At 35.3% G+C, this 27,969-nt stretch overlaps 1 protein-coding gene across 3 annotated transcripts in view; it reads left to right on the top strand.

The window, feature by feature from the left end:
- The window catches only part of tanc1a (tetratricopeptide repeat, ankyrin repeat and coiled-coil containing 1a), a 161,308-nt gene that overhangs the window by 123,093 nt on the left and 10,246 nt on the right, over nt 1–27,969 (top strand). For 2 of the 3 annotated variants that reach the window (XM_087256687.1, XM_087256686.1), the window contains exons 13-22: nt 206–813; nt 5,008–5,116; nt 6,540–6,662; nt 10,942–11,178; nt 14,458–14,622; nt 16,851–16,932; nt 21,082–21,215; nt 21,293–21,416; nt 24,008–24,183; nt 26,872–27,004. In XM_087256687.1, the coding sequence (XP_087112813.1) occupies nt 206–813; nt 5,008–5,116; nt 6,540–6,662; nt 10,942–11,178; nt 14,458–14,622; nt 16,851–16,932; nt 21,082–21,215; nt 21,293–21,416; nt 24,008–24,183; nt 26,872–27,004 (1,891 nt within the window). Of the gene's footprint in view, nt 1–205; nt 814–5,007; nt 5,117–6,539; nt 6,663–10,941; nt 11,179–14,457; nt 14,623–16,850; nt 17,237–18,678; nt 21,216–21,292; nt 21,417–24,007; nt 24,184–26,871; nt 27,005–27,969 lie in introns of those variants that run through there. The other variant, XR_015493221.1, reaches the window with a different exon arrangement.

Raw genomic sequence — 27,969 nt, 5'->3', positions numbered from 1 at the left:
ATTTTAATTAATTATTAACTTTTAATAATTACTTGGTTTATTCCTTCATTCATTATGTTTGCTAATGTGCGTTTAAGATGTAAGGCAATTACATCAATTACATGACATTTCTTCCAAAATTTTAAAACCCTGCATGAAAGCCAAACATATATTTTAATAACTTTTTGTGTGTGTGTGTGTGTGTGTGTGTGTGTGTATTTCACAGGAAGTCACCAATCTCCTTCCCTTCCCTGTCATCTCTCTGGATGATTTCCATGACAACAAGGACATAACCTCTGACCTCACCTCTTACATCCAGCAGCGTATCGACCACAGCCCCGACATCATCAGCAACATTGCCATCAATGGCAAAGCCGACCCAGCAAACATCTCCAAACTCAGCTCCCACCTGATCGCCCGCAGCCAAGGCTCGTATCTTTATTTAAAACTAACCCTGGACCTCTTTGAGAAGGGTCACCTGGTCATTAAAAGCTCCAGCTATAAGGTGATACCTGTGTCTCTGTCTGAGCTCTACCTGCTGCAGTGCAACATGAAATTCCCATCAGCCTCAGCGTTTGAGCGGGTGCTGCCGCTGCTGAATGTGGCGCTGGCGTCTTTGCATCCTCTGACGGACGAGCAGCTCTTCCGGGCGCTCAATGCAGGCTTCATGACTGGAGAACTGGAGTGGGAGGATTTCCAGCAGCGCATGGACGCTCTTTCCTGCTTTTTGATCGGCCGTCGAGACAAAACGCGCATGTTCTGCCACCCGTCCTTTCGGGAGTGGCTGGTCTGGAGGGCGGATGGAGAAAGCACTGACTTCCTGTGCGACCCAAGGTAGGCAGTGACGTCATTTTTCCTGTGATGTGCTTTGAAATGTGCATTTTTTTTAATCTCAACTAAAATTAGAAGACAGGGCGGGACATTGAGTGGCTCCTCCCATTTATAAAAAAACAGCCAATAGTGTTTTGTTTTTATCAATGCTTTGCCAGTGAGAGTGGGCTGAGCTGAAGAGCATCAAATGAAAAGCAGTGTCTTGATAGGGGTGGCGCATGTCAGATGCTAGAGTGCATTTGATTGGTCAGAAGATTCGATGAGAAGTATGAGGTGACGTCAAAAACAAGTCGCTGATCCATTTTGGCAGAATTGCTTTGGATGTTTCTATCAGGTTTATATCTTCTAAATGGAAATTTTGTCAATGTTTTGAACCACACTAGGTTATAGGTAACTTTAAAACTTTATTTAAATTTCACAAGGCCTTTAATGGCCTGTTTCCACTGGATGGTACGGTATGGTATGGTTCGGTATGCTTTTATGGCCATTTACACTGTCAAAAGCGACCAAAAAGCAAACCGTATGCCTTTTTGGGTACCGTTTGCAAAAGATACCTAGCACAACAAAAGGGTACCAAAAGAATTAGAAAAATTAGCCTTGTAATTCCTGTCTAATTAAATCACACATAGAAGTAAAGAGGTAAATAGCATCGTAATGAACTACCTCAAGACATGGGCGATTTATAAATGCAGCAAACTGTTTGGACGCATTAAAAGTGTTCAAGAAGGTGTCCAAAATCTTAGACTTAGAGACTGTTTAGACAGATGTCACTGAAGAGAAGATGACAGATGATTACTGTATAATGACCCAAATGGCCATTAGGTGCAGGACTGATGTTGTACCCCAACATCATGGGGACGTTGCATTTTGTATGGTAATAAAAATCGGGTTGACATCAGAACCCAACGTCAGGCCAACATCAATGTCCAACGATCAACCCAAAATCAACCAAATATCAAACAAGCTAGCATTTATAACCAGATTATTTAACAAAACATGATCACTGCAGTCGAATATTAGTTTTTTTTTTTATATATGTTTTTTGATATATAAAAGATAGAGAGGGTATGAAAAGGGAATTGTTTGTTTTGAAACTTTTGAATCAGAATTTGTTCAATAATAAACCCAAAACGTGGTTGTTGTTATACGGTGAGCTTGGCCAATCGTGTATTATTGGTGTCATCATCAGAGCTCGGGCAGTTGCTCTTCAGATGCTGCAAGGTCTGAATCAGTCGTCTGATCTCGGAACCCTGTCGTGGTACTTTGATGCCACATGTGACAGTCACATGGCATCGGAGCAGCATCAATCCGGACAAAATTTCTAACCAGCATGCACTACTATAATACAGATTCTGATCGATCTGCACAGCGCTGCATAAAGTCGAACGCACCTATTGACTTTTGGTCACCTGACATCACAACCTAAATCTAACCTAATATTAACGTCTCTTGACGTTGTGTCTGCTGGGCAATAACTAAATGCACTACAGAATGTTACGTTTACACACATCCACAAATTACATGTACATCAGTTGTTCACAGCGTAATACCCACTGCTTTAAGTTCTTTTGAAAGGTCTACTTTTTACTCATACTTTGAATAATATTTACAACAGATACTTTTACTCTACTTGCACTGCATTTTTAGTAGTAATGGTACTTTTTTTTTTTTAGTAATGGTACTTTTACTTACCTTGCTACTTTTTACTTACCTTGCTTGTAGCTTTTAGAAAAACATAAATAAAAATTCCCACTTTAAATTATACATTTTTAAATATTTTTTTTAAACATTTCATTATTTGGTTGGACTCAAAAAGTGAGTAAAAAAACCCAAACCATTTTTAAATGTGTCTGCAGTTTTTAGCCTAGTGCTGATTTGATTTATGGGATTTTACTAAATCTACTGATTGATAAAGAAAACCTTTTTTTCTTTTACATTGGAATAATAATTGGGAATTAATTAAAAAATGAATAAATGTGGAATTGGAATTGATCATTTGCAAAAGCAATTAACACACTGAAAATGTTTACTGATAATAATTAATCATTGCACTGAAACTACTCTGAACATCTTAGAAACTTCACAGCAATGTGAAAAGACTTCTAGAGCAGCTTAGTAACGTCATAGTAGAAAATGTGAAGTACAAGTCGGTCATTTGTCACGTGTGTTTCTTTGGTTTGTTAATTGAGTTCAGCTAAAGTGCATTTGAGTGTGCGCAGCCTTTGAACATCAAATTACTCTTGTACAGTTCTCTTTCATTTTGTAGACACTTCAATCAGCTGTCCACCTAAGCACACACACACACACACACACACACACACACACACACACACACACACACACACACACACACACACACACACACATATTGCAGTGTTCTCATTTAGAAAGGCCTCAGCAGCTTCATCCCTGTTATAAACTGAAGAGTGACCCACTTAACACAGATCAAACATGGACTCATAAAAAGAAAAGTTCATGGACCGTGATTCAGAGAGGAAAAAAACAACTTCTGTCTGTGAGGACGATATTAAGCATCTGTAGGTTTATTTAGGTCAGACACTATAGACAATATAGAGACCCCTCCTATAAATAGACTTAACTATAGTGTCTACTTCCCGATATTTATTTTTATTTTTATTTTTTCAGAGCTGCTCTGTTTGTTGTGTGTATGATAAAGGTTTTTGGTCCAGCAGTACTAATTATTGTCAAAATGACCAAGATCACTGAGCTTTACTGTTGTTCATTAACACAGTGGAGATCACAATTATAACACTAAGAACACTAGAAAAACATGATTTTGTGCATTGCTTTTTGTGGACAACCAGTCTTTTAAGAGGACTTGATTGAGCTACATTTTAAAGACACAATATTCGATCTGGAAATTACTGATTTGAAACACTCTGCTTCTGTTGCTATGACTGAAGGAAGATCATTTTGATCTCTGTGGATGCCAAAACACTTCAGTAGTTTTGAATGGTGAAGAGTATAGGTAATAAGCAGGGCTAGACAGAATCTGCAGATTCTTTTTGTTGCTGTTTCTGCGTGGACATTTGAAAGAAAAAAAAGAAAAAAGATAATAATAAAGCAAAATAATCTAATTTATGCAGAATTATTTTGAGTATAGAAACTAAAAACTTAGCACAAGAAACAAAAATAATAATAAAGCTAAAGTAAGTCTCTTATATATTGCATATACACTATAAAAAATTATTGGTAAACTAGCAGTTTTTCGTATTTTGGAACATTTATCACCTATTCCTTATTATTACAAATTGCTGAAATTGATTTTCAAACTCAATTATTGTATGTTTACACACATTTACATAAATATATGGCCGTTGATTGTGAAAAATGAGCAGATTTCTGTAGGCCTATAAGTAGCTTAACATTTAATATTTACCAATAGTTTTATGACTGAAAACCACCAACAGCAGTGTTTTAGTGAAAATTTTTTCAGATATTCTGTGATTTATTTGATGCAGCTAATAATCAAATGTCAGAAGATGAAACCGTTTTTCTGCTTTGCATTTTAAACATATATTTGGCGCACAAATAAGTGTAAGTTTATTAATTTTCTTTCAGCTTAGTCCCATATTCATCAGGGGTTGCCACAGCGGAACAAACGACCAACTATTCCAGCATATGTTTTATGAAACGGATGCCCTTCAAGCTGCAACCCAGTATTGGGAAACTCCCATACACTCTCAGATTCACACTCGCACTCATACACTTCGGCCAGTTTAGTTTATCCAAATCACCTATATAGCATGTCTTTGGACTGTGGGGGAAACCAGAGCACCCGGAGGAAACCTACATGAACACGAGGAGAGCATGCAAACTCCACACAGAAATGCCAACTGGCCCAACCTGGACTCGAGCCACCGACCTTATGCTAAACACTGTGCCGCCTCTTGAATTACTCAATTAAACAATTGAAATACCCAATTCCATTCAATAAAAGAACAATTACAACCCCCACCCCCAAAAAAATTAAAGTTATGAACTGGTCATACTGGTTATATAGTATAATCAGAAAAAGATGGCATAATATGGGAAAGATGGTCACCTTGAAAAAGAACCATTCTCTACTCTTCTCCCTCAGTGGAAGGAATTTTATAATGAATACGTATGCGCGTGTTCAATGTTGATGAATATATAATATATTTGTGATGAATTGTCATTGATGTCTATGTGCAGAAGTGGCCACGCTCTGATGGCCTTCATGCTTTCTCGTCAAGAGGGAAAACTCAACCGTCAACAAACCATGGAGCTTGGCCACCACATCCTCAAGGCTCACATATTCAAGGTAAGAGACACGGATGATCAAAAAATTCAGCTCTGTACTAAATAAAGTGATTTAATCTCCATGGTAACACTTTTCTTGAATTGGTTGGGGTTGTTCATAAGACTGTCATGAGGCCTTTATAATATAATAAAATGAAGGAGATTTTATACGTGCTTATGACAACTGTTATTATGTGTCTTTAACTCTTTATGACAAAACTGACAAAAGTGCGATAAAAATCATGGTTAATCACATCTAAAATACAAGCTTTTGATTTTATTATATGCATGCATATATATATATATATATATATATATAGGACACTTTTTGACACTTTTACTAAGTCATTTTAACGACAAATTCAGTTTGTTCCACTGAAAAAAGTCATCAGAAAAATGTTCATGACTCTATTACATGGCCTCATATAACGATCATGTTTATGGCAGTTTTATGACAAGTTTGGTTGTCTTGCTAAATGACATAATCAAGTTCATGACAAATCTGTATTTGTTTGGCAAGGTGTTATAAAGACATCTTGAATAATGTCATTGTTGCATTTAAAATATTCTTAGAATATTATGATAATTATTTTTGAAATATCCCGGACGCATAAATACTGCTCTCCACTTGCTATATTTGTGTTATTTATGTTTATTTAATTTTTTTCTTCCTCTTTTTCACTGTTTTATATGTATTTACAGTATAATTTTACATGCTCTGTTAAGGTTTTTTCATTGCTACTATCACTGTCTTTTTTGTGTATGTTCGAATTTGTATGTTTGTTATTGAAGCATCAATAAAAATAAAAATAAAATCTTTGCATTTAAAAAGACACAGCAGAGCTAATGATACTCAATGACAGTTGTCCTAAGCGTACTTAGCATCTCATGTCATGATTATAAAGGTATCATGACAGTCTTATGTACACCTTCTTCGGGTAAAGTGTTGCCATCTCCAGATAAACCGGAAACTGCAACAGTTTTTTCTTTTATTTTCTTCTTGTATTGTGATGTAGTTCCTAGAGAAACAGAATATTAAATGAGACAACAGTGGGCGTGGATTGTTTTTTCTACCGTGAGCTGATTGGATGTAGTAAAGTAGGCGTTTTATTCAGAAAGATTGGGAAAAGGGTTTTAGAAGAGTTACCTAACAGACACCTCCTCCTCAGCATTTGTTTGTTGTCAAAACTGAGAGTTAGAGGGGCGTGGTCAAGTATGTAAGCCACGCCCAACACCACAAACAGACATAATCTGAGAATTTAACTAAAAAAACAATATGTAAGTGCATTTTTGGATTTTCATTTCAGATTATAAGTGCAAACTATTTTTTTCTTAATGACATGCACAGATTAATTATTCACCACAAAACTAGCAATGAGCTAACACAAATCATATGGTTAGTTTTGATTTCATTTGTACTTTAACCTCTCATTGTCTCTCCTCAGGGCCACAGTAAGAGAACAGGGGTTTCGTCAAGCGTTCTGCAGCCGTTGTGGATCAGCTACAGCACAGACAGCCTCTCCGCAGCTCTTTCCTCCCTCAGAAACCTCTACACACCCAATGTCAAGGTCTGATGACACACACACACAATAAACAAACGCTTACTCACCCTCAAAGTACCAATAAGACCATCACTTATAAAAAGCAACGTCAATCTTGAGTAAAAATAAATAAATAAAAATGAGTAACTGCTTTTGCGCTACCGAATTGTAGAACACAGCTCCACATTACCGCGGCTGACGCATTCAACCGCACAAGAAGAGATATAGCCTTACAGAGCTTTGAGTCATCCACAATGAATGAGATTTCAGAAGTCACGTAGAAACATAGTAATTAGCGCTGAGGCTTACTGAAAAACGGCTTACGTAATGACTACATTTATTTATTAAATCTATTATATGTTAATTGCAGTCTAGACCCGGCTCTCCCTGTAATTTCCTCTCCTGTGGAGTTTTAATGAAACGAGCGTCACTCTCGAGTCCGCGCCGTGTGCACGCCGGCGTCCTTGACAGCCATTTGGCTGGAGAGCTGCTCATTAATTCCTGCTGTGTTTGTATAAATAAATGCCATTCTGCTTTCTTTTTGCTTTTAATGTGTTACCGCTTCATCCAGCTTCTTAATCAAGACTCCATTACCACACTTCCCATGTCCACATCGGAGAAAAAAAAAAAAGCAAACAGAGCCAGGTTTTGTTTATTCAGCCACCGACTGACGACTTTTTATGCCTTTCAGTGTTTAATGAAGGTGATGTAAGAAATTAGCAGGTTCTGGTATATAGTTTTAGATTTATACAGTAATCAGACGTGACAAGGAGTAAACAATAATCTCAGAGATGGACAGGAAATTGATGTAAAGGGACTGAAATTGAGTAGATTGTTGAAGTTTTAGATTGAAGCTGTTATATTGTAACTTGTACAGACTGAGGTTGTGAATTGAAGCTGACTTGCGTTGCACATGTAGCTTTATGTTATAAAATGCTTGACGCAGTTGATTTGCTTGAATCTGAGACATGTCTCATGTAAGGATCATGTTTATGACAGTTTTATCTTGCTAATATCAAGATGTATTTGTTTTTCAAGGTGTCTTAAAGACATCTCAAATAATGTCATCTTTGCATTTAGAATGACAAACAGAGGTAATGACACTCAATGACAGTTGTCAAAAGCTTGTATAAAATCTCCTTTATATACGTGATGTGTCATGTCATGATTATAAAGGTGTCATGACAGTCTTATGAACACCTGCTTCAAGTAAAGTGTTACTGTCTCTGTTTTAAAGTCAAAGTCTTCAGTCTGAACTAAAGATATCTGAGCTCATCCCAATGACATCGTTTCACTCTATCCTTTTTAACAAACAACAACAGTCCATTTCTCAATGTATGTGTTTTCAATATTTTGAAATGTAGTAAAGCTGGAAAACTGAACTGTATTTTTGTAATATATTAATTTTCTATTTATTATTATTATTATTAATATTATTATTATTACTTTTTTTTATAAATCGTGTGCTGCAGACCCTTTTGGCCAGGTCACCCTTTTAAATGAGATCTAGATCTCAATGGTTTTTATCTGGTTAAATAAAGAAACATATATAAACCACACCCAATAACCAAATGCTGAAACTGTTTATTTTTCCGTATTGTGACACAGTTCCTAGAGAAACAATATTTTAAATGGTGTGGCTTATTTTTTCTACTGCAAACTGATTGTATGTAGTAAAGTAGGCCTTTGATTCAGAAAAGATCAGGAAAAAGGGTTTCGAGAGAGTTATTACAACCTAACAGACACCTCCTCCTCAGCATTCCTGTTTGTTTCAAAACTTACAGTTGGAGGGTCGTGGCTAAGTATGTTAACCACGCCCAATACCTCGGGCTGACAGAATGGCTGATGTTAAGGGACTGAAATTGATTAGATTGTTAATACAGGTTGAGGTTATAGATTGAAGCTGTTGATATTGTAACTTGTACAGACTGAGGTTATGAATTGAAGCTGACTTCGGTTGCACTGACTTGAATTTATGATATATCATAATAGATTGACGCTGTTCCTTTGCTTAAATCTGTAGATTGGAAATATAGCTTTGAAATTAAAGCTATACAATTAATTGTTAGTAAATAATTAGGCCTCCTTTGATATTTGAAATTCTTTCTAATGTTTGCCAAGTTCTGTTTAATGGAGTTTTTTCATCGCATATTTATCGATTAAGGGCCCTATCATACACCCAGCACAATAAGGCGCAAGACATGTTTGGCGCAATTTTTTTGCTGTTTTCAAACCAGCGCAGCCCTGATTTTCACATTTTGCAGCATGTTGTTTAAATAAAAAATCCTTGTTGGACACATCAGTGTGCCGGTCTAAAAAGGACTTCTGTTAAGACACATTGTAGTCCAAACGCATACACGTTGCTCAATACACACAGGATGTACAGCAATACACAAATATCTTCACAAAAATTTTAAAGGATCAAAGGATCATTTTCTACATAAATATAAAAAAACACTGCCTCCATACCTTCTTCACCTCCATTTTCTCCATTTATTCATGATAATTTTCTTTTGTATAATGTTATTATTATTAGGAGGATTATTTATTATTTGTATATATATATTTGTTTTATTAAAAACAAGTTTAGATTTGTCCATCTATCAGGTTTTGGACCATATGGGGCACAAGACGTGTGTTTGCATATAACTGTGGTGTTTTTTAACCACACTTGGTTATTATTGTTCATTTATTAATTTGCTGGAAATTAAAACAGAATTTAGAAATAGTTTTGAAAAAAATCTCTGTGCTTAACAAACAAAATTAAATTCCTTATCCAAGAAAGTAAAGGAGTAAAAGTAAAGTAAAGAGAAAGTAAAGAGGCCTAATTGGAGGAGGCTCATTCCTTATCCTCAACTGTTTTCTGGCTAGTAAAGCATTCCGTTTTTTCATGTAAACTTCAAATGTGCCATGCCGCGACACAACTGACTCTTAAAGCACATAGAAGATTCTGATTGGTTTAACACATTTTGTGCTCAAAACACACCCAGAACTCATTAAGAGAATAAGCACAACCCTGTTAGACCATGTGCTTTGACGCTGAGCATATTTTTCCATCCTTAAAATAGCAAAAGTTGAATCAGACACACCCTTAATGCTTTTGCAAAAGCTATAATAACTAATTTCTAAAAACTAATTTATTCTGTCTTTGCCATGAAGACAATTCACAATATTTTACTTGTTATTTTTAAAGATACTAGTATTTAGCTAAAAAGTTCATTTTAAAGGCTTATCTAAGTTAATTGTTTTAACTAGGCAAGTTATAGGACAACAGTGGGTTGTTCTGTAGCCACTTAGGAAAAAAAAGAATCTTAAGGGGGCTAATATTGACCTTAAAATTAATTTTAAAAACATTGAAGTGCTTTTATTACAGCCAAACTAAAGTAAACTTCAGAAGAAAATATATAATAAATACTGTCAATATTTCCTTGCTTCAATAAACGACACTTGGGAAATATTTGTAAAAGAATGAAACTTTCATAAGGGTGACGCAGTGGCGCAGTAGGTAGTGCTTAATAAAGGGACTTAGCCAAAAAGAAAATGAATGAATGAATGAATGAAACGTTCCTAGGAGGGCTAATAATTTAGCTTTAACTGTACGTTCGGTCATATAGATTGCATGCTAGATTTAAGCATAGATATTGTCCCTAAAGACGATTAAAGCTGTAGATATAGCTTTAAGATTTACTGATTGGATTGAGGCTACAGATAGAAGATTGCTGAAATGGTCTGTAAATTGAGCTTATAGATGTTTATTTTGCGAATTGGTAGACTTCATTTTTCAATGCAGAAGTAAGCATTCATTTCTGTGAATTATTTTGTGGTTATATGGATAAAAAACTGGGAATAGCAAATGGCAATAAAAGGTCAAACAGCTTGCACTACAAACCGGTGTGACAGTACATTTAAATGGCAAATGTTTTGATAAGACAATACCAGTTTGCAATATTATTCAGCACAACAAATTTGAATGGCTACAAATGAATGGAAGTGAATGAGACCAGAAGTTTTGACCGATTTAAATTACATTAGCCATGCCCAATCCTACATAAAAATTAAGGTGTAATTATTAAAGAAATCCTATTTATTTCTCAATCTTTTTATTGCTCCGATAGTGTTAATGTGCATTTCTATTCTAGTTCTAGTGTTCTATATTGTTATATCATCTTCCTGGCTGTAGCATAATTCTGAAGTGTTGGTTTAAATACTGTTATCGAGCTGAATTTCATATCTAACTGCAACCATGTTGTTGAAACCATTCTAGTAATTATTGAACCAATCACAATCTCTGGTCTGGTCTCTCCAGGTGTCCCGCTTGCTGATCTTGGGAGGGGCGAGTGTTTGTTACCGCACTGAGGTGTTGAACAGTGCACCGGTGCTGTGTGTACAGTCTCATCTGGGCCACCTGGAGATGGCAGCTTTGCTCCTGGAGAGCGGGGCTCCTGTGGACGGGCAGTCAGAAAACGGCATGACCTCCCTCTGCTACGCCTCAGCTGCTGGACATCTGCCGCTTGTCACTTTACTCTGCAAAAAGGGGGCAAAGGTCAGCTGAACCAGTTTTTAATACAAAATCCGGCTATAAATGATTCAGACACTTCGCCGGACTTACCCTAACATTAATGGCGGTTCTGGATCAAACCCATTTTGTCAAAAAAGCCCCCAAAAAACATAATCACTGATCTTTTTGTGCAAGAAACAAACAAAAAAAAAAACTCAATAAATGATTAATCAGACATGCAATTCCCATACCACTATACACTTTTGGACTTCTGCTGCTGTAGCCCATCCACCTCAAGGTTGGAGGTGTTTGTGCGTTTAGAGATGCACTTCTGCATACCTCGGTTATAACGAGTGGTTATTTAAGTTCCTGTTGCCTTTCTATCAGCTCGAACCAGTCTGGCTGTTTTCCTTTGACCTCTGGCATCAACAAGGCATTTGCACCCAAACTGCCGCTCACTGGATATTTTCTCTGTTTCAGACCATTCTCTGTAAACAGATGATAGTGCGTGAAAACCCCAGTAGTTCGGCTGTTTCTGAAATTCTCAGACCAGCCTGTCTGGCACCAACAACCATGCTATCTTTAAAGTCACTTAAATCGCCATTCTTTCCCATTCTGATGCTTGATTTGAACTGCAGCAGATCGTCTTGACCATGTCTACAGGATGATGAAAAATTTGTGTTATCGAGCAGTTGGATAGGTGTACCTAATAAAGTGGCCGGTGAGTGTATCCATCATATCCAAAATACTTCCGTTTCAAAAGTGATGATACTTAAAATGGTGAAAAAATGCATTTTACTGACAAAAGAAAGAAAGAAACAAAAAAACTATTTATTTTTATAATGAGAGCCCACTGTTCGAACAGTTTGACAGTGATTAAATGTGGTTCTGCTCATTAATTTTAAGTACTTCATAGCGTGCGCACGTACATGTCAATCAAACTGAGCACAACAGGAAAAAAGAGAGCAGTTATTTTGTTGTTCGGTAAATTTGGTTATATAAACAATTCTGCCTTCAAGCTGTGAAAAGTTTCTTGCATTTAGTTTATTTTAAATCATATTTGCACACTCTGTACTGTGTAGTGCGCGAGGTATTCTGATTTGTTCTTTCTCAATTAAACTCCTATAAGAAATCTATGTGAACTGAAGGTTTTCTCTCATTTTTTCCCACAGGAATTGTAAATTATAATATGGATTAAATAATACAGTATGAGAAAAGTGACAACTGTGTTAAAAGCTAAAACTAATTCAGTTGTCCCTATTTACTGTTTTAGAGGCTGCTCATTTTCTATTGGACTTTATTTATTCTCTTTCAATCTCATTTAGCATTGAACATTGACGCATTGAACCCTTTTTGCTGTTGAGGATGTTTTCATCCACTCTGGGGTTATTTTGAGTCTTATTTTGACCACATCTTTCTTTGTGTTTCAGCTAATGGAATGATTTTTAGTGACTCATCTTATTTTGACACATATTTTAGGAAAAAGCTTTTGAAAATATTAATCAACCATTCACTCTGTTGCGGAAGTCCTAGGAGGGAGGCCATGCATTCAAATATTTTTTCTCTCTTGTTTTGTCGTGATCACAACCTAATTATCTTGTGATCTTGACATAACAAATTGTTTTCTTGTGATCTCGACATAACGAAAACTTTTCTCGTGATAACGACTTCATTTTCTCGTGATCTCGACATAACTCGTTCTCATGATAACTGCACATTCATTATTATATTCATGTATATGATAATATATCATTATTTACAGTAATATTTCCTCAAATGTAACCACTTTAAAGCAACTATATGGAGCAAAATAAGTTCTTCTCGAATGAATTAAATTATGAAGAATGATGAAGTTTCTGCTTTTGCTTTGATCCTTTCCACAAATTATTTACAATTACTTTAAAATGTGAATCCCTGCAATTAATGACATATGAAGCTGCACATTACCGCAGGAAGTGTCCTTTGTGTTTATGATGGAGTGGTGTTTAGCGATTAAACTATTGACCATTAATTTAAATGATGATCAATCACGGGATTTTGACATCACTAATACTGGCCAACTCACTTATTTTAAACAAAGAAATAAAAAACAAATAAAAACAATCTTTCTTTTGCACTTTTGAATCCGACATTTCACATCATTCTCATCACTCCTGCAGCTCAGAGCTGCTTTGAGCAGACTAAGTTGATTTCTATTAAAAACGCCTTAACACTTTTGCACAAGCCTGTGTATTGCATGAATGTGAATGGATGTTTCCCAGTGATTGGGTTGCAGCTGAAAGGGCATCCGCTGCGTAAAAATGTACTGGGTAAGTTGGCGGTTCATTCCGCTGTGGCAACCCCAAATTAATAAAGGAACTAAGCCAAAAAGAGATCATGAGAAAATAATTTTTTGTTATGTCAAGATCACAAGATAATTAAACCGTCATCACGACAAAACAAGAGAGAAAAAATATTTGAACGCATGGCCTCTTTTTCATACTCTGTCCAAATTGAACACCCTTTCATAATGTTAATGGCTGTTTTTGCCCCATTGACTTCCTTTATAACCACATTTTTTGATTTGCAAAGCTGACATCACATAATCATAATCATGCATTTTTGATTGTTAGTGGTTGGGAAGAGGCAAAATCTTTAAATTTTTACTGTTGATCAGCCATAATCATAATCGAGTATAGCAAAACATGATCGAACATAATGAAAGGGTGGTCAATTTGAACAGTACACAAAGGTTAAATGGTTTATTCAGGTAGTGTTTTGGAAGTCATCTTTTAAAATGGGGGTGCCCAAACTCTGTCTTGGAGGGCTGGTGTCCTGCAAAGTGTAGTTCCAACCCCAAGAAGACACACCTTTGCTAGACAATCAAGCTCTTAAAAACATCCTTGGAGGTGTGATGAAGCAAGTTGGAGGTGAAATCTGCTGGACATCGGCCCTCCAGGAACAAGTTTGGACACCCCTGCTTTAAAAATATAAGCAAAGCGGATTAGCTTGCGAAATTCTGAAAATGGGATCTTCTTGTCATCAAAAAACTTCTAATTATATTCTAATAAAGTTTTAATTTTATTATTAAAAGCAAAAACTACATTTAAATTGGCCAACCAATAAAATCCATTAGCTGGCTGTGTTCAAATCTGTTACAAATCTATTAAGTTTTGTGCAGAGGGATTTAGGCTGTTTAGATTCAACTCCATTTACCATGCACTATAATCTCTGCAGACTTCTTACTTTCACAAGCAGCTGTGGTACACACTACTTAAACTAGGGTCACTTTATTCATTTCACAGTGATTAATGTGCAAATAAAACTGTATGCATGTTTTATCAGGTGGATCATGCAGATAAGAGTGGTCAGTGTGCACTGGTTCACGCTGCTCTGCGGGGTCATGGTGAGATCCTGCAGTATCTTCTGGAGCAGGACTGGAGCTCAGACCTGAAGAACAAGGCACTGCAGCAGGCACTAATTGCAGCCTCCAGCATGGGACACACACAGGTACTAAAAGCACACTCCCCAACCACACATACACACAGTAAACCATTACCAATCACATATTCCCTACATTTATTTAAAAAAAAGGCATGGGATCCCCCATTTAAGCTCTGAATAGGGGATTGAAAAATGCTGTCAGAATGGAGATGTTCATGAAGGAGATGGAGACCACCAACACAACAGTCTGCAAATTCTGATGGTCTTATTTTGCTTTGATGGACTTAAAATCATCAGTTTTCCACAAATGGACACTTTATCGCAAATTTATCATACATTTGCCATGGTATTGAGATCTTGCTGTAGATTACAGCACAAAATTTCTCAGTTATATCCGCAGATGCTGCCATTAATACGGCGGTCAGGTCAAAAAATAGGTTGCATATTTACTTATGGGTGGGTCGCAGGTGGAGTGTTTTAAGCAATTTTATTTGACAGACTGGCACAAATTTGCAGACATCTCCATTCTCACAATGAGTATCTGACTTCTCTCAGCCTTTCGAATGAAATTTTTCTTCCAAGGTAACCTGAGAACACGTTTATTGCTGCTAATACATTGTAAAACCCTGTCTTGCTTATTTAAATTACTTGACTAAACTAACTAAATTGAAACTCACTGGCAATAGATTGTCATTAAAAAATGAAAAGTTTAATATAGGTTTCTCTGAAAATACTTCACTTTCACTTTATTTAGGCTAGATTTTATTTTATTTAACAAACCAGTTTGTGCTTTGGCGCAGAAGCACATCACCTCAGATATTTTTGGTTATTCTTGTTTATCTATTAGTTAACTGACGAACAAAAATACTTTAAAATTAAGATACAAATTATATAAAATTATATATAAATATCAATCTCCAGGAAAAATACACGTCCACTACTGAACTGTTTGGGTGGATGATTTGTTCCACTGTGGAAATTAAGGATTTAATTAATGCTTCACTGTAATAGTTGTATCACAAACTTCTGTCATATATTTGCAAAATATGTCATTATTTTAAAGAATATGTCTTGAGCACTTTTTTCTTTGGGGCTGATGTGCTTTCATTTTCTCTGTGGGAGTGTTTAATAAGCAACCAATGGCTGGAAAATAAACATTTGGGTTTAAAAGAAAATATCTTAATATTAAAAAGGAAATATCCGTTTGATCCTATCAATGTCATCACGAATGCCCTTAATAATGTAGAAAACAAAAAAATTTTTAAATTAAGATAAGAAATATTGTTATAGCAACACTTGCTTTGGGAAATAACGCTCATTATAGACGTCATGGTATCACTAATCGTGAAGGAACATGTAGTGTGGCAAATTTGTTACCCACGACAAGTCAAGATTTTATTAAGACAAAATCACACAATCTGACATGGTGACTTTCGTATCTGGCAATAAAAATCGTGTGATCTGACCAGGGCTTCACTCAATGTTTGTACTTCACAATTCCTCTCACAGTAGAACACATTCTACTGAACTGTCCTGCTTTTAATAATTCCAGAAAACTTTTTTAGGAAATGAACATTTTTAGCAAAAAGACATTTTTAGCAAAGTGACACCAGGAAAAAAATGTAGAATCTTTACCATATATTAGCACCAAAAATCTTAATTAATTTATGGATTCATTTGTTTGTTGATTTTAATTGTATATGTAATATAAAAATGTTCTTGCTATGAAAATAGCCTTGGTTGCTGACATGGCGATAAACAAAAAATACATTACTTACTGCCCACGATCGCACAAAGTTCAGCTAAATATTTAAATGAAGAGTCTACTCATAGCATGATATCTCCTAATAATCATGAAAAACCAATGCTAGCCATAGTCATTATTTCCACATCAAAACAATGCAGATGTTAAGCTGAATATTAAAAAATATTTTCTGTAGAACTGTTTAGTAGTTGAATTAAACTCACTTAACTTCACATTCACACGTTATTAAACAACTGATATTGAATCAACGTTGAGCTGAAGAATGCAGTTGATTTTAGAGCTGCTTTACAGTTCACATTGTATGTGTCATAATTGGCACTTGCGTAATTAATTCTCTCTTTACAGTAATTATTCTTCTGCATATTACTCTGAAACTTTTTTTTAATCAACCTGTATTAGGTAAACAAACATGACTTCACCTCGACTTGGATAACAACACAGAACCCACACACACACTCAACACCCACATACGAACATACTGTCATCTTGTATCTTGAATCATCGAAATGTCATTGATGTGCATTCACAGGTGGTAAAAAAGATGCTGGCGTTGGACAATGATGAGTTTTCAGTGCAGATTGATGGTCATGATACGTTGTGGGGTGAAACAGGTTTGTTAATACACAACATTGCACTGCATTTAGTTCTTTTGTTTATTTGACAACACAGTAAATAAATGACCTGTAAAAGATTTATCATTAAATGCAGTATTGTTTTATAAGTACAGTTTGAATATTATGAATGTGGGAAGGATGAATGAAGGCTTTGTGGGACAGTAAAGTGTCCATCAAACGCACACACACAAGAATCTCCAGAATGCTACAAAAGAATACTGTTTTTGTCATATGGGATTTGTGGTAACAATTTATTTGAAGGAGGCGTTGATGACTGTAATGACACCTTTATAATTATGATGTTAGATCACCATCTCCACGCCAGATAAATAAGATCCAGCCACGGACAGCAAATCTTGTCAGGAAATGTCAGTTTCTCTTGGAATCTGGACAACAAGTCAGCAGTTTCAATACCAAAACCTGTTAACCAGTATTCAACTGAATTAACAGTCCTCTATCAATATAGGAGTTGACTGAGAAAGCCAGAGAGAAGCAGAAGCAGGTTAAAGTCATGATGATAAAGAAAGAGCAGAGTTTATTGAATATTCTTAGTTGCGTATGATTTAATGCTCAGACTTCGTCTGACCAGGATAAATCTAACAAGTGCACTGTAAAACTCAACAGTCAACTTTGCCAAATGAAATGAGTGTAGTTAACTCAAAATTGGCAAAGTTAATTCTACTCATTTGAAAAGAGTTTTAAACTCCGTGTTAAAGGTAATGAGTTAATTAAATAAATACCTTATTGCTTCAACTTAAATGGAGTAAGTGGAGTAAGTTCACAGTACTCATAAAGATTAGGGTTTTTTTTACTCAAATGTTTTGTTGCAATCGGTTTCCTCAAATGGTTTGAGTTGCCTTACCTTATTGGGTTTTACTCAGTTGTCTTCATTTGTTGGGTTTTACTGTGCTCGAATTGCTTCTTTTACTTAAATGGATTAAGTTCACAGTACTCATTTGGATTAGTTTTTGAACTTGAATGGTTTGTTCCAATCGGTTTCCCCTAAATGTTACCTTAAATTTTGGGGTTTTTAATGTGTGTTAATATACCACATGCAACAGCAATGGAAAATTACTGCTTCACAACATTGTCCAGAGAGAATACAGAGCTTGAAATGAAGACATTCTCTTATCTCTAACTCATGAAAACAAGTGTCGCTTGAATCCACATTCTTAAGATTATAACAATATGGAAAAATGAAATAATAACAAAGCAATAATTATAGAAAAATAATAATAATAAATAAAATATAAAACATAATAAAATGACAAATAATAATCAAATCATTAACTAATGATCAATAAAATAATATAATGATAATTATATAATATATATATATATATATATATATATATATATATATATATATATATGACTAATGATCATATGATTTAATGAAATGAAGAATTAATTAATAAAACTAAATGAAAATAAAACGCAACACAAATAAATGGTTGATTTCTTAAACAACACACATATATAAGTTTGCTGCAAGAATTCTCAGATTTATAGTTAGATTCTTCATTGACATGACGCATGTAATAAGTATGAGGGACATCTTCATAATTATGCTTATGACAACTGTCATTAAGTGTCATTCACTCAGTTATGTTCTTTGAAATGCAATGATAACATTGTTTAAGGTGTCTCTGCCAAGACTACTTGACATAAACAACACAAATATTTACAAATTTAGGAGGATTGAACCTAAAACAATTAACTTGTCTCCCAAAAAAGACTTAGTATTTGTGTTGTTTTAACTCGTTTTAAATAGTTTGAACAAGCAGCAAAAGTATTTTTTGAGTGTTCGTCATGACAACTTGACATTACCAAGACAGGATAACTTGTAATGAATTTGTCATAAACATGAATGTCACATACCTGTCAACTCTCCCTTTTTCTTGGGATTCTCCCGTATTTTATAGTTCTATCCCACTAATATCCCATAAAGGTGTTTTTCTGCAATTCTCCCATATTTTTAATCTTTCTATGAAGGGTTGTAATAAACATTAAAGGCCTGATCCTCCCTATACACAGCCCATATGTCTTGAGGCTATTATAATTGTATAATGAATAACAATCTGGTAACTTTTTTTTTAGAGGGACAAATTGAATTTGTGGTTAATTCTGCTCAGTCAAAGTGTCAAATCATTTTTACCACTGTAATTGAGGTCAAGAAAAATAGTAGTGATGTGGTTCATAAAATTCATGACAATTGTAATAGCCTTATGACTAGGAATGCAACGATTATAGATTTTGGTTGTACAATAATAGTCTAAGGAATAATAACCCTGCATTGTGCATAATGCATTCATTCATTTCAAAACACTAGTTTAGAAAATCCCATGATAACGCTTTATATTTTAAAGTGTTATTATTGCTGCTCAGTAACCAAATAATACAACACAATATAATAGTAAAAAACAAACAATAGTCCATTTCTCTTTGGACTTAAAAATAAGTGAAAAAGTTTTGTACATTTAAACAAAAGTAATTTTACACTGAAAATAAATGACAGAACAATGAATAATTAAATAAAAATAAGAATAAATAAAAATCTTTTTTTTTTTGTCTAATGTAAATCTATTTTAAGTATTTAATCATGTAAATGGAAGTATTTCCCTTTTAAAGAGAGCATATGTAGTCTTCACTGTAAAAAAAAAAATGCTTGGTTCCACACAATTCCTTCATGTTGTCTCAACACAAATTGAATAAATCAAATTAATTAAAACATTTAAGTTATTCTAAAAAACATAAGATTTGTGTTGTTTGAACTCATTTAAAATAAGTAGTTTGAACAAGCAGCAGAAGTCATTTTTTGAGTGTTTGTCATGACAACTTGACATTACCAAGACAGGGTAACTTGTCATAAATCTGTCATGAACATGAATGTCATGAGGCTATTGTTATTGTATAATGAATAATAATCTAATTACGTTTTTCAAAGGGACAAACTGAATTTGTGATTAAATCTGCTCAGTAAAAGTGCTAAATAATTTTATAACAGTGTCATTAAATTTCCATTTTTACCACTGTAGTTGAGGTCAAGAAAAAATAGTAGTAATGCTTTTTATGAAATTCATGACAATTGCAATAGCCTTATGACTAGGAATGCAACGATTATAGATTTTGGTTGTACAATAATAGTCTGAGGAATAATAACCCTGCATTGTGGATAATGCATTCATTCATTTCAAAACACTAGTTTAGAAAATAATAAATCATAAATCCCTTATGATTAGGGATGCGATTATAGATTTTGGTTGTACGATTATAGTCTGAGGCATAATCATCATTATTATCCATTTATTCATTTCAAAACAGTAGTTTAAAAAATCCCATGATAACTCCTTATATTTTAAAGTGTTATTATTGCTGCTCGGTAACCAAATAATACAACACAAAATAAGAATAAAACAAACAATAGTCCATTTCTCTTTGGTAACGTAAAAAAAAAAAAAGTTTTCGACATTTAAACATAAGTAATTTTACACTGAAAATAAATGACAGAACAATAATAAATAAATAAAAATAAGAACAAATAAAAAACTTTTTTTTCCTGTTTAATGTAAATCTATTGTAAGTATTTAATCATGTAAATGCAAGTATTTCCCTTTAAAGAGAACATATGTAGCCTCAGTGTACAAGCTCGGAACTTCAAACTAGCGCACAGTCGGCACAGCTTTGTTTAGTTACAGCAGTTGTGTTCCATGTAGAAACGCTGTGTTAAGAAGCCTTAACGATTAATTAACCGTGATGAATTAAAGCGCGGTTAATATTTAAAACGGTTAATTGTTGCATCCGCACTAATGACAATCATGTTTATGACAGATTTATGACAAGTTATGTTGTCTCGATAATGTCAAGTTGTCATAAAGAAGAAAAAGAAAGGTTATGATGTATTGGTTATGTCAAGTTGTTGTTACAAAGACATCTCTTTACCTTTGCATTTAAAATGACATAACTAAGCGAATGACACTTACAGTAATGACAGTTGTCATAAGCATGCATAAAATCTCATTCACATGTTACCATTTAAAGTAAAAGTGTTACTGAGTTTGTCACATGGTATTTTGCCAACTATATAATTTGGATGCAGTGACAGCTTCCCATGTTGACAGGCGTTAACATGCACATCTTCTTCAGCTCTAACAGCTGCTGCTGGACGGGGCAAACAGGAGGGGTGTGTGTTCCTGCTGGATCAAGGTGCCATTGTAACACAGCCAAACCGCAGAGGGGTTGCACCCATCTTTAATGCAGTGCGACATGGACACACACAAGTATGACCCTTTATTACACGTTTAAAAAAAAGTCCAATTTTACATTGACGTCACTCATCTCTTTTACGTATTTGCAGATTGCAGAGTTGTTTCTTCAGCGCGGTGCAGATGTGAACTGCGGTGATAAACATGGTCGCTCTCTACTGATGGTGGCTGCAAGTGAGGGACACCTGGAGACTGTGGACTTCCTGCTCTCAAAGGGTCAGTGATTGGGGCATGGGAGTCCTTAGTTTACCCACAACTCAATAAGATCATAAAAAAGACCTCAGTTATTAACATCAGAGTTTACACATGTTGTGGAAATTTCTTTTTCCTGCTTAAGAATTGTATATAAAAGTACTGGAATTAATAATAATAATAATTCCTTACATTTATGTTGTCAGTGGCGTAGCGGACGGGCCCGCGTGATTAGGGGGCCCTGCGTCGTCACGATTTTTAATAATTGTAAATCCGGCGACCGCAATAATCAAACTCTCGGGAACAACTGTGGTCGGAACCAAAGTTCACAGGTCTGTGTTCTCTGAACACCTCTCAAGCGGTGGACTACTTCATTCTGATTGCTTGCCACCGAACCGCATTATAGCTCTTACCAAAAAGTTGACTTGATTTTACTATCCTCGCCGCCGGTTCTCACTGAAAATGAATGACTTCTGGCTACTTTGAGTTTGGGTTTGGTAAAAATATTTTTTCCCAAACTAAGCCTTAAGAAAAAAATCCTTAGTGCTCTATTTTGACGGTCCATGCGCAAAACGCAGGGCGCAAACGCTTTCAGGGCGTGTCAGGACACGTTTTTGCTAATTTAAGGACGGGAAATCTGCCTTGCGCTTCGACGCATGGTCTAAAAGGGTTGAGTTTATTTTCCTAATGAGTTATAGGTGTGTTTTAGGAATAAACCAATTAGAGTATCATCTCCCATTCCCTTTAAGAGTCAGCTGCGTCGCGCCAAGAGCGCATTCGCTATTTACAGGACGCAAAGTAAGTGTAAGTGGAAAAAATGAGCATTTCACAAGCAAACAGTTAACAGTTTTTTAACAGAAAACTGTTAAACAGAGCATCTACTGCGTGAGAATGAGAGATAATGGATCACTTTCACTTTCGCTCTTGGATAGGGAAACCTTTACGCACAGACATCAATTAGTATATAAATAAATACTTTTGTTTGTTAAGCGCAAATATTAGTTTCAAAACTATTTCTAAATTCAGTTCTAATTTCCAGCAAACGAATTAATGAATAATAATAGCAAAATGTGCTCAAAAACCTGAGTTATATCCTAAAACACATGATGTGCCCCATATGGTCTAAAACCTGACAGGTGGGCAAATCTAAGCTTGTTTTTAATAAAACAAATATAAATATGGATATATTAAATAATATTGCTAATAATAATAACATTATACAAAAGCAAATTGTTATGAATGAACTGAAAAAGCCTCCCGAGATGAAGAAGACATAAAAGCAGTGATTTTTCATATTTATGTAGGCTAGAAAATAATATGTTTTGTAATATTTTAATCCTTTATATTTATGTCCTATATCTATTCTTATTATATACTATATATATCCTTAATATTTACATTTTTTCATATGTAAAGATATTTGCCTATTGCTCTCTTGTGCGTATTAAGCAGTGTGTAAGCGAGGCGCAACTCTGCGCCGGAGTTTAGACCGGGTTAGTTTTGGTCTAATGAAAAATCTATTATAGTTTCTCAAAGTAGCAATGCGCCAGCGGTCCGCCTCAGAACGGCTTAATTTTTAGACCAGAACGCCTATGGGCGCAAAAATGAGCGCTAATGCATTTGCTATTTAAACAGCGTAGCGCAACGCCTCAAAACGACTCTTGTGCCAAGCTGAAACTACTAAAAGACTATTGCATCACGCCTTACATCACACTGCGCCGGGTGTATGATAGGGCCCTTAGTGTTTAGCTCTGTATAAGTCTGAAAGTTCATTCATAATGGTCTTAAAAAGGTTTTAAATTTGACTTTGAAACCTGCAGAAACCCAGTTGATCAGACTTTTTGATCTTATTAGCCACTGCACCAAATGTTCTGCTTTTGTTTGGGTCTCTGAATAAAATGAAGGCGTTTTTCTTAGCTAGACTGAGAGCTCTGACGCATTTGTTTTTGGACCATTCTCTATAAACACTAAAGATGATTGTGCATGAAAATCCCAGTTCATTAGTAGTTTCTGAAATACTCAGACCATCCTGTCTAGCTCTAACAAATATAACAAACTCACTTAAAAGGGTAGTTCAACCAACTCTGGAGGGCCCTCAGTTTTTTTTTAACTATTATAAATGTTAATGTTCTACTCAACACAAAGGAAGATATTCGGAAGAAAGTCAATACCAAACAGTTCTCACCACTCATTTACTCCTATAGTATTTATTTTTCTAGCTATGGCTGAGATCTCTTTGGTTACTGACAATCTTACAAATATCTTCCTTTGTGTTCAGCAGAACAATGCAATTGAAGTAGGTTGGGTATAAATTGAAGGTGAATAAATGATGACAAATATCATTTTTGGGTGAACTACATCTTTGAATCCCTTTTAAAGCACATCAACACGCTTTACTGCTCAAGTTGCTGACATGATTAGCTTATTAGATATTTGCATTAAACGGTTGAAGATGTGCGTCTAATAAAGTGGCTGATGAGTGTACAGTATATGAGCCATAAAAGCTTTCTGTATTTAGAGTGATATTTCAGATGTTCGACTTTACAGGCTTTAATATTACAACTGCAGCAAAATTCCTGCGACAAATCTGGCATCGTTCTGTGTTTGCATTGTAGGAGCGTGTTTGACAGCAGTGGATAAAGAGGGTCTGACCCCGCTTGGGTGGGCATGTCTGAAGGGACAAAAGAAAGTGGTGGAGTTTCTGGTGGACAGAGGCGCTCAGATTGACCACACGGATAAGCACGGACGCACTCCGCTGGACCTGGCTGCTTTCTACGGAGACGCGGACATAGTGAGCTGAAATTATTTTAAGTTTAGCAGACAAAACTAGAGGTGGGAGGGGGAAAATGCATGCAAAAATCGATGCATACATTTTGTTTTTCCTCTAATGATTCTCAAAAGTTCAGAATAGGTACGTGCATGAGCTAGAAACAGAAAAATATTAAGCATTGACAGAAACATATATTCTATTCTCTTGGTCAAAAATAAAGAAACTTGCAAATTTAAGTTGCTGCCATGTTTTTACAAGTGCACAGTATTTTAATGAAGGGTTGTTTTCCCTGCCTTCATTTAAAAAAATCTCTGTCCACATGAAAATGAAAAAATGCTAAGTGATGCACTGTTAAGATCATACTAAACCAACAAGTGGTGATAAAAGTGTTTGGTAACAGTTTAGATTAAGGGTCCAAAATAATGCATTAATTAATGTTTTATTAGTTCACAATCAAGCATTAGTTAAAACAAAAGCACTAGTAATTAATGGTTAACTAAACATTTTAAGGGTCCTGAATTATGCACTACTTAAACTCGGTTAAACTTGTAAATCATGGTATAACTTGTTCATAACTTTGCATCAGTTAAGCATGAGCAAACGCATACAGTAATTCATGATTTACTGAACATAAAGGCATTTTAACCATTATTTACAATTTTTGAGAAGCCATATATTATTTCTTTGATTTATTATGTAAGTCAACTGATCCTTAATCTAAAGTGTTACCAAGTGTTTTATGCTTGCTTCACACCAAACACGGAATTAAGTATTTTAAGTCTGTATAAGTTACATACAAAAGCAATGCAAATGTGTGAATTGGGGACAACTTACTGTCACGCAGTGAGAATGATGCGCATTATGGAACGTGTTTGCCTTGAACGTGCAGAACTCGTGTCAATCTCATCTATGTGACTCCAGCACGATTAAAACCATGTTGGGCAATCATAAAGGAGAAAACTGCACACCTGCTGAGGTCATGATGCAAAACCTCTCGTTTTAGTTGCCATGACCACACTGTAACTGGAGTTTCTGAAACTCTTCCCCCTGGCTGGAGTTTTCAGAAAGTTTTGGTTTGAGTCACCTGATACTGCATTTTCGTGTGAACAAATGGCATAGAAAATAATGGTTTTGAAAAGATCAGTATTCGTGCATGAAAGTCAAAGATATGCAAATGAATGACACTTTGTGTACTACCATGTTTTAAAGTAAAAAAAGTTCTCTGTAGCTTTGAACTACAAGCAACTCTAATGTCATTTCCAAATATCGCTTTTATATAAACATTTTGATCGAATGCTTTCTTTTTATAATGAGAACTGTTTGTTCTTTAGAATTGATATTTGTAATCGGCATTTCAATGTTGCATTCAGAGCTCGTTCATCCTGAATATAACTAGGCCTGTCACAATATCTATTATTTGTTTTACGATATATTGCACCAAAATATATCGCGATCAACCATATTATTGTCATTTTAAGACCATTTTATGCCACTCATTATATAATACCAGAATAACAATATAACAGCAAAACAATGCAAGTACACTCTTCCAAAGAACATTTAACCTTTTATTCTTAAGAATATTTCATTTCATTATAATCTTGGAATCTGAATGTGAAATGTTTATATCCTAAACAAATAAATAATAATAAATGTTAACAGAAAAAGTGCAGGGTAATAAGTAACAGAGGCTGCGATATCTGCTACTAGATCTATTTGCACTTGTCAGGCACCCACATGGAAATATAATAAAATAATTAATAGTTAATTATAAATTAATAATGTAAATAAAAAATTAATAGTAAATAGTTTAAAAAGTGTTGTATTAACCACACTAGCTGTGTTTTCATCCAAAAATTTGAATAAAATGTATGCGCAAAACTTAAATATTGCATAAAAAAATCGTCACTTTCTGATTAACTGGCAAAAATCAAATATAAAAATGGAATAATTATTTTTTTCTTTATTTAATAAATTATTTCATCTCAGAAGACAAGTGCCGACATGCAATGAATGCATGGTGGCGTTTAAAGGCAACAGACAGGCGCAGATGCTCTTGACTATTCTGGAGGTAATTAATAATATAATAACACTATTACTGACATGGTTAAGGCGTTTTAGAATGACCAAAACAACATTTCAATGTGCTCAGCTTGCTGGTTTGTCCATTCACACGCATTTTATCATCACTTGATCTCTTAAAACAAAATCACATGACTTTTTTAACGTGCATACTGGAATTTGTTCGGTAAAAGTGTTTCCATTGTAGTTTAAGTGCATCTTTTCTTATCGAATAAAAAGTTTATCCTTCTCAGTTATGTACATTTTCAAAATTGATGCACATTAATCGTTTTTTATGTGCAAAAATGATTGAGGTCCTGTCCATGTGTTGTGCAAAAAGACGATATATTGATTATTGTGACAGGTCTAAATAGAACTTTGTTAATAAAACAAATTTATTTTAAGATGACAGTATTGTCATACATGTATCCAATCATAAACGAAAGCATAAAGAAGCTCTAATTCTGGTTACAATGTAAAGTTGGAAAGATGAATTTTCACAACCAAAGAAATAGGAAAAAATGTAGGTCAAGAATGATTTTGAAATTGAATCATGACTCCTAAAATTCTAAAGTCCCTAGTCCCTAAAGATTCCTACCACCGTCTACACATATTTGTCTCAAAATGATGCCGTATTCATGTTTACAGGTGCATTATCTGGTGGAATGTGGAGCCGCGATTGAACACATGGACTACAGCGGCATGAGACCTCTGGACCGGGCCATCGGCAGCAGAAACACCTCAGTAGTGGTCACTCTGCTGAAGAAAGGGGCTAAACTGGGTGAGTCTCACCTCAGAACATCATGACACACATTCTCTGAAACCTCTCCTGGGTTCATGTGCCGTCCTCCAGAATCTAGATCGCCACCGTCAGGTTCTCAGGAGGGGCTCGTCCATTCTAAATCTAGAATGTGGCCGGTTCCATTTGTTCTCCTCCCTTTTTTTTCTGAGCGCAAATTCAGCAGCGTTCATTTGCTGAGTTCTAAATGCAATTGAAACCAGGCCATAGACGCAGCAGAGCCGTGCAGGACTGTTAGCCCACAGTTAAGTAGGACGCTGGTGATGTATGGCTCTGTCATTCACGCTCAGCATCAGGGCACAGACTTTTATAGAGAAGTCCACTCAGCTTTCTAATCAAAGTCAAAGAGGGCAAACCCTAGGAGAAGATTTCCCCCCTCCAGTTTAAAAACGTCTAATTACATCTGGAGCAGCCACAGTCTCTACCAGTCTGGGGTTGATGACTTTGCCAGATGCATTTTAATGACGCTGTGGTGTGATCCGTCTTGTCTGCACACTAGATCCGCTTGTGGATCGGAGGAAAGAAAGAAAAAATCCGCTGAAAATAACCGCTGAAAAATAAGCCATGTTTTAAATTAGCATTAACGGAGAATTCCAGTTAGCCGCTAGAAGAGAGCAAATATCGAGGTTAGCAATTTTTCGCTTGCTCATTTCCCCTTACTATACATAATAATACTGCAGGACCAGCAAAAAGATCAAGTTTTTTGGACGTCAGAGTCTCATCTCTAGAGGTTTGCTGTTGTGCATGCTCTGCCAATGAAGAGTTTCAGCTTTTAGTTACCGTAGCTCTCTTACAGTTTGCCTGGAGAAGCACATTTGCAGTTTTAAAATTTATTTTATTATTAAGTAATTAAAGACGGTGGGGTGGACGCTGATTAGTCAATAGATGTATTTAAACGTATGTATTTTTGAAAATGACCTTCCATGCAGTGTGTAACAGCTCTAAGT

The sequence above is a fragment of the Danio rerio genome, chromosome 6 (genome assembly GCF_052040795.2).
Source record: "Danio rerio strain M-AB ecotype USA chromosome 6, GRCz13ab, whole genome shotgun sequence".
NCBI lineage: Eukaryota > Metazoa > Chordata > Actinopteri > Cypriniformes > Danionidae > Danio > Danio rerio.
The sequence above is the reverse complement of the archived record's forward strand: the minus strand, read 5'-3'. Positions and strand labels throughout refer to the sequence as shown.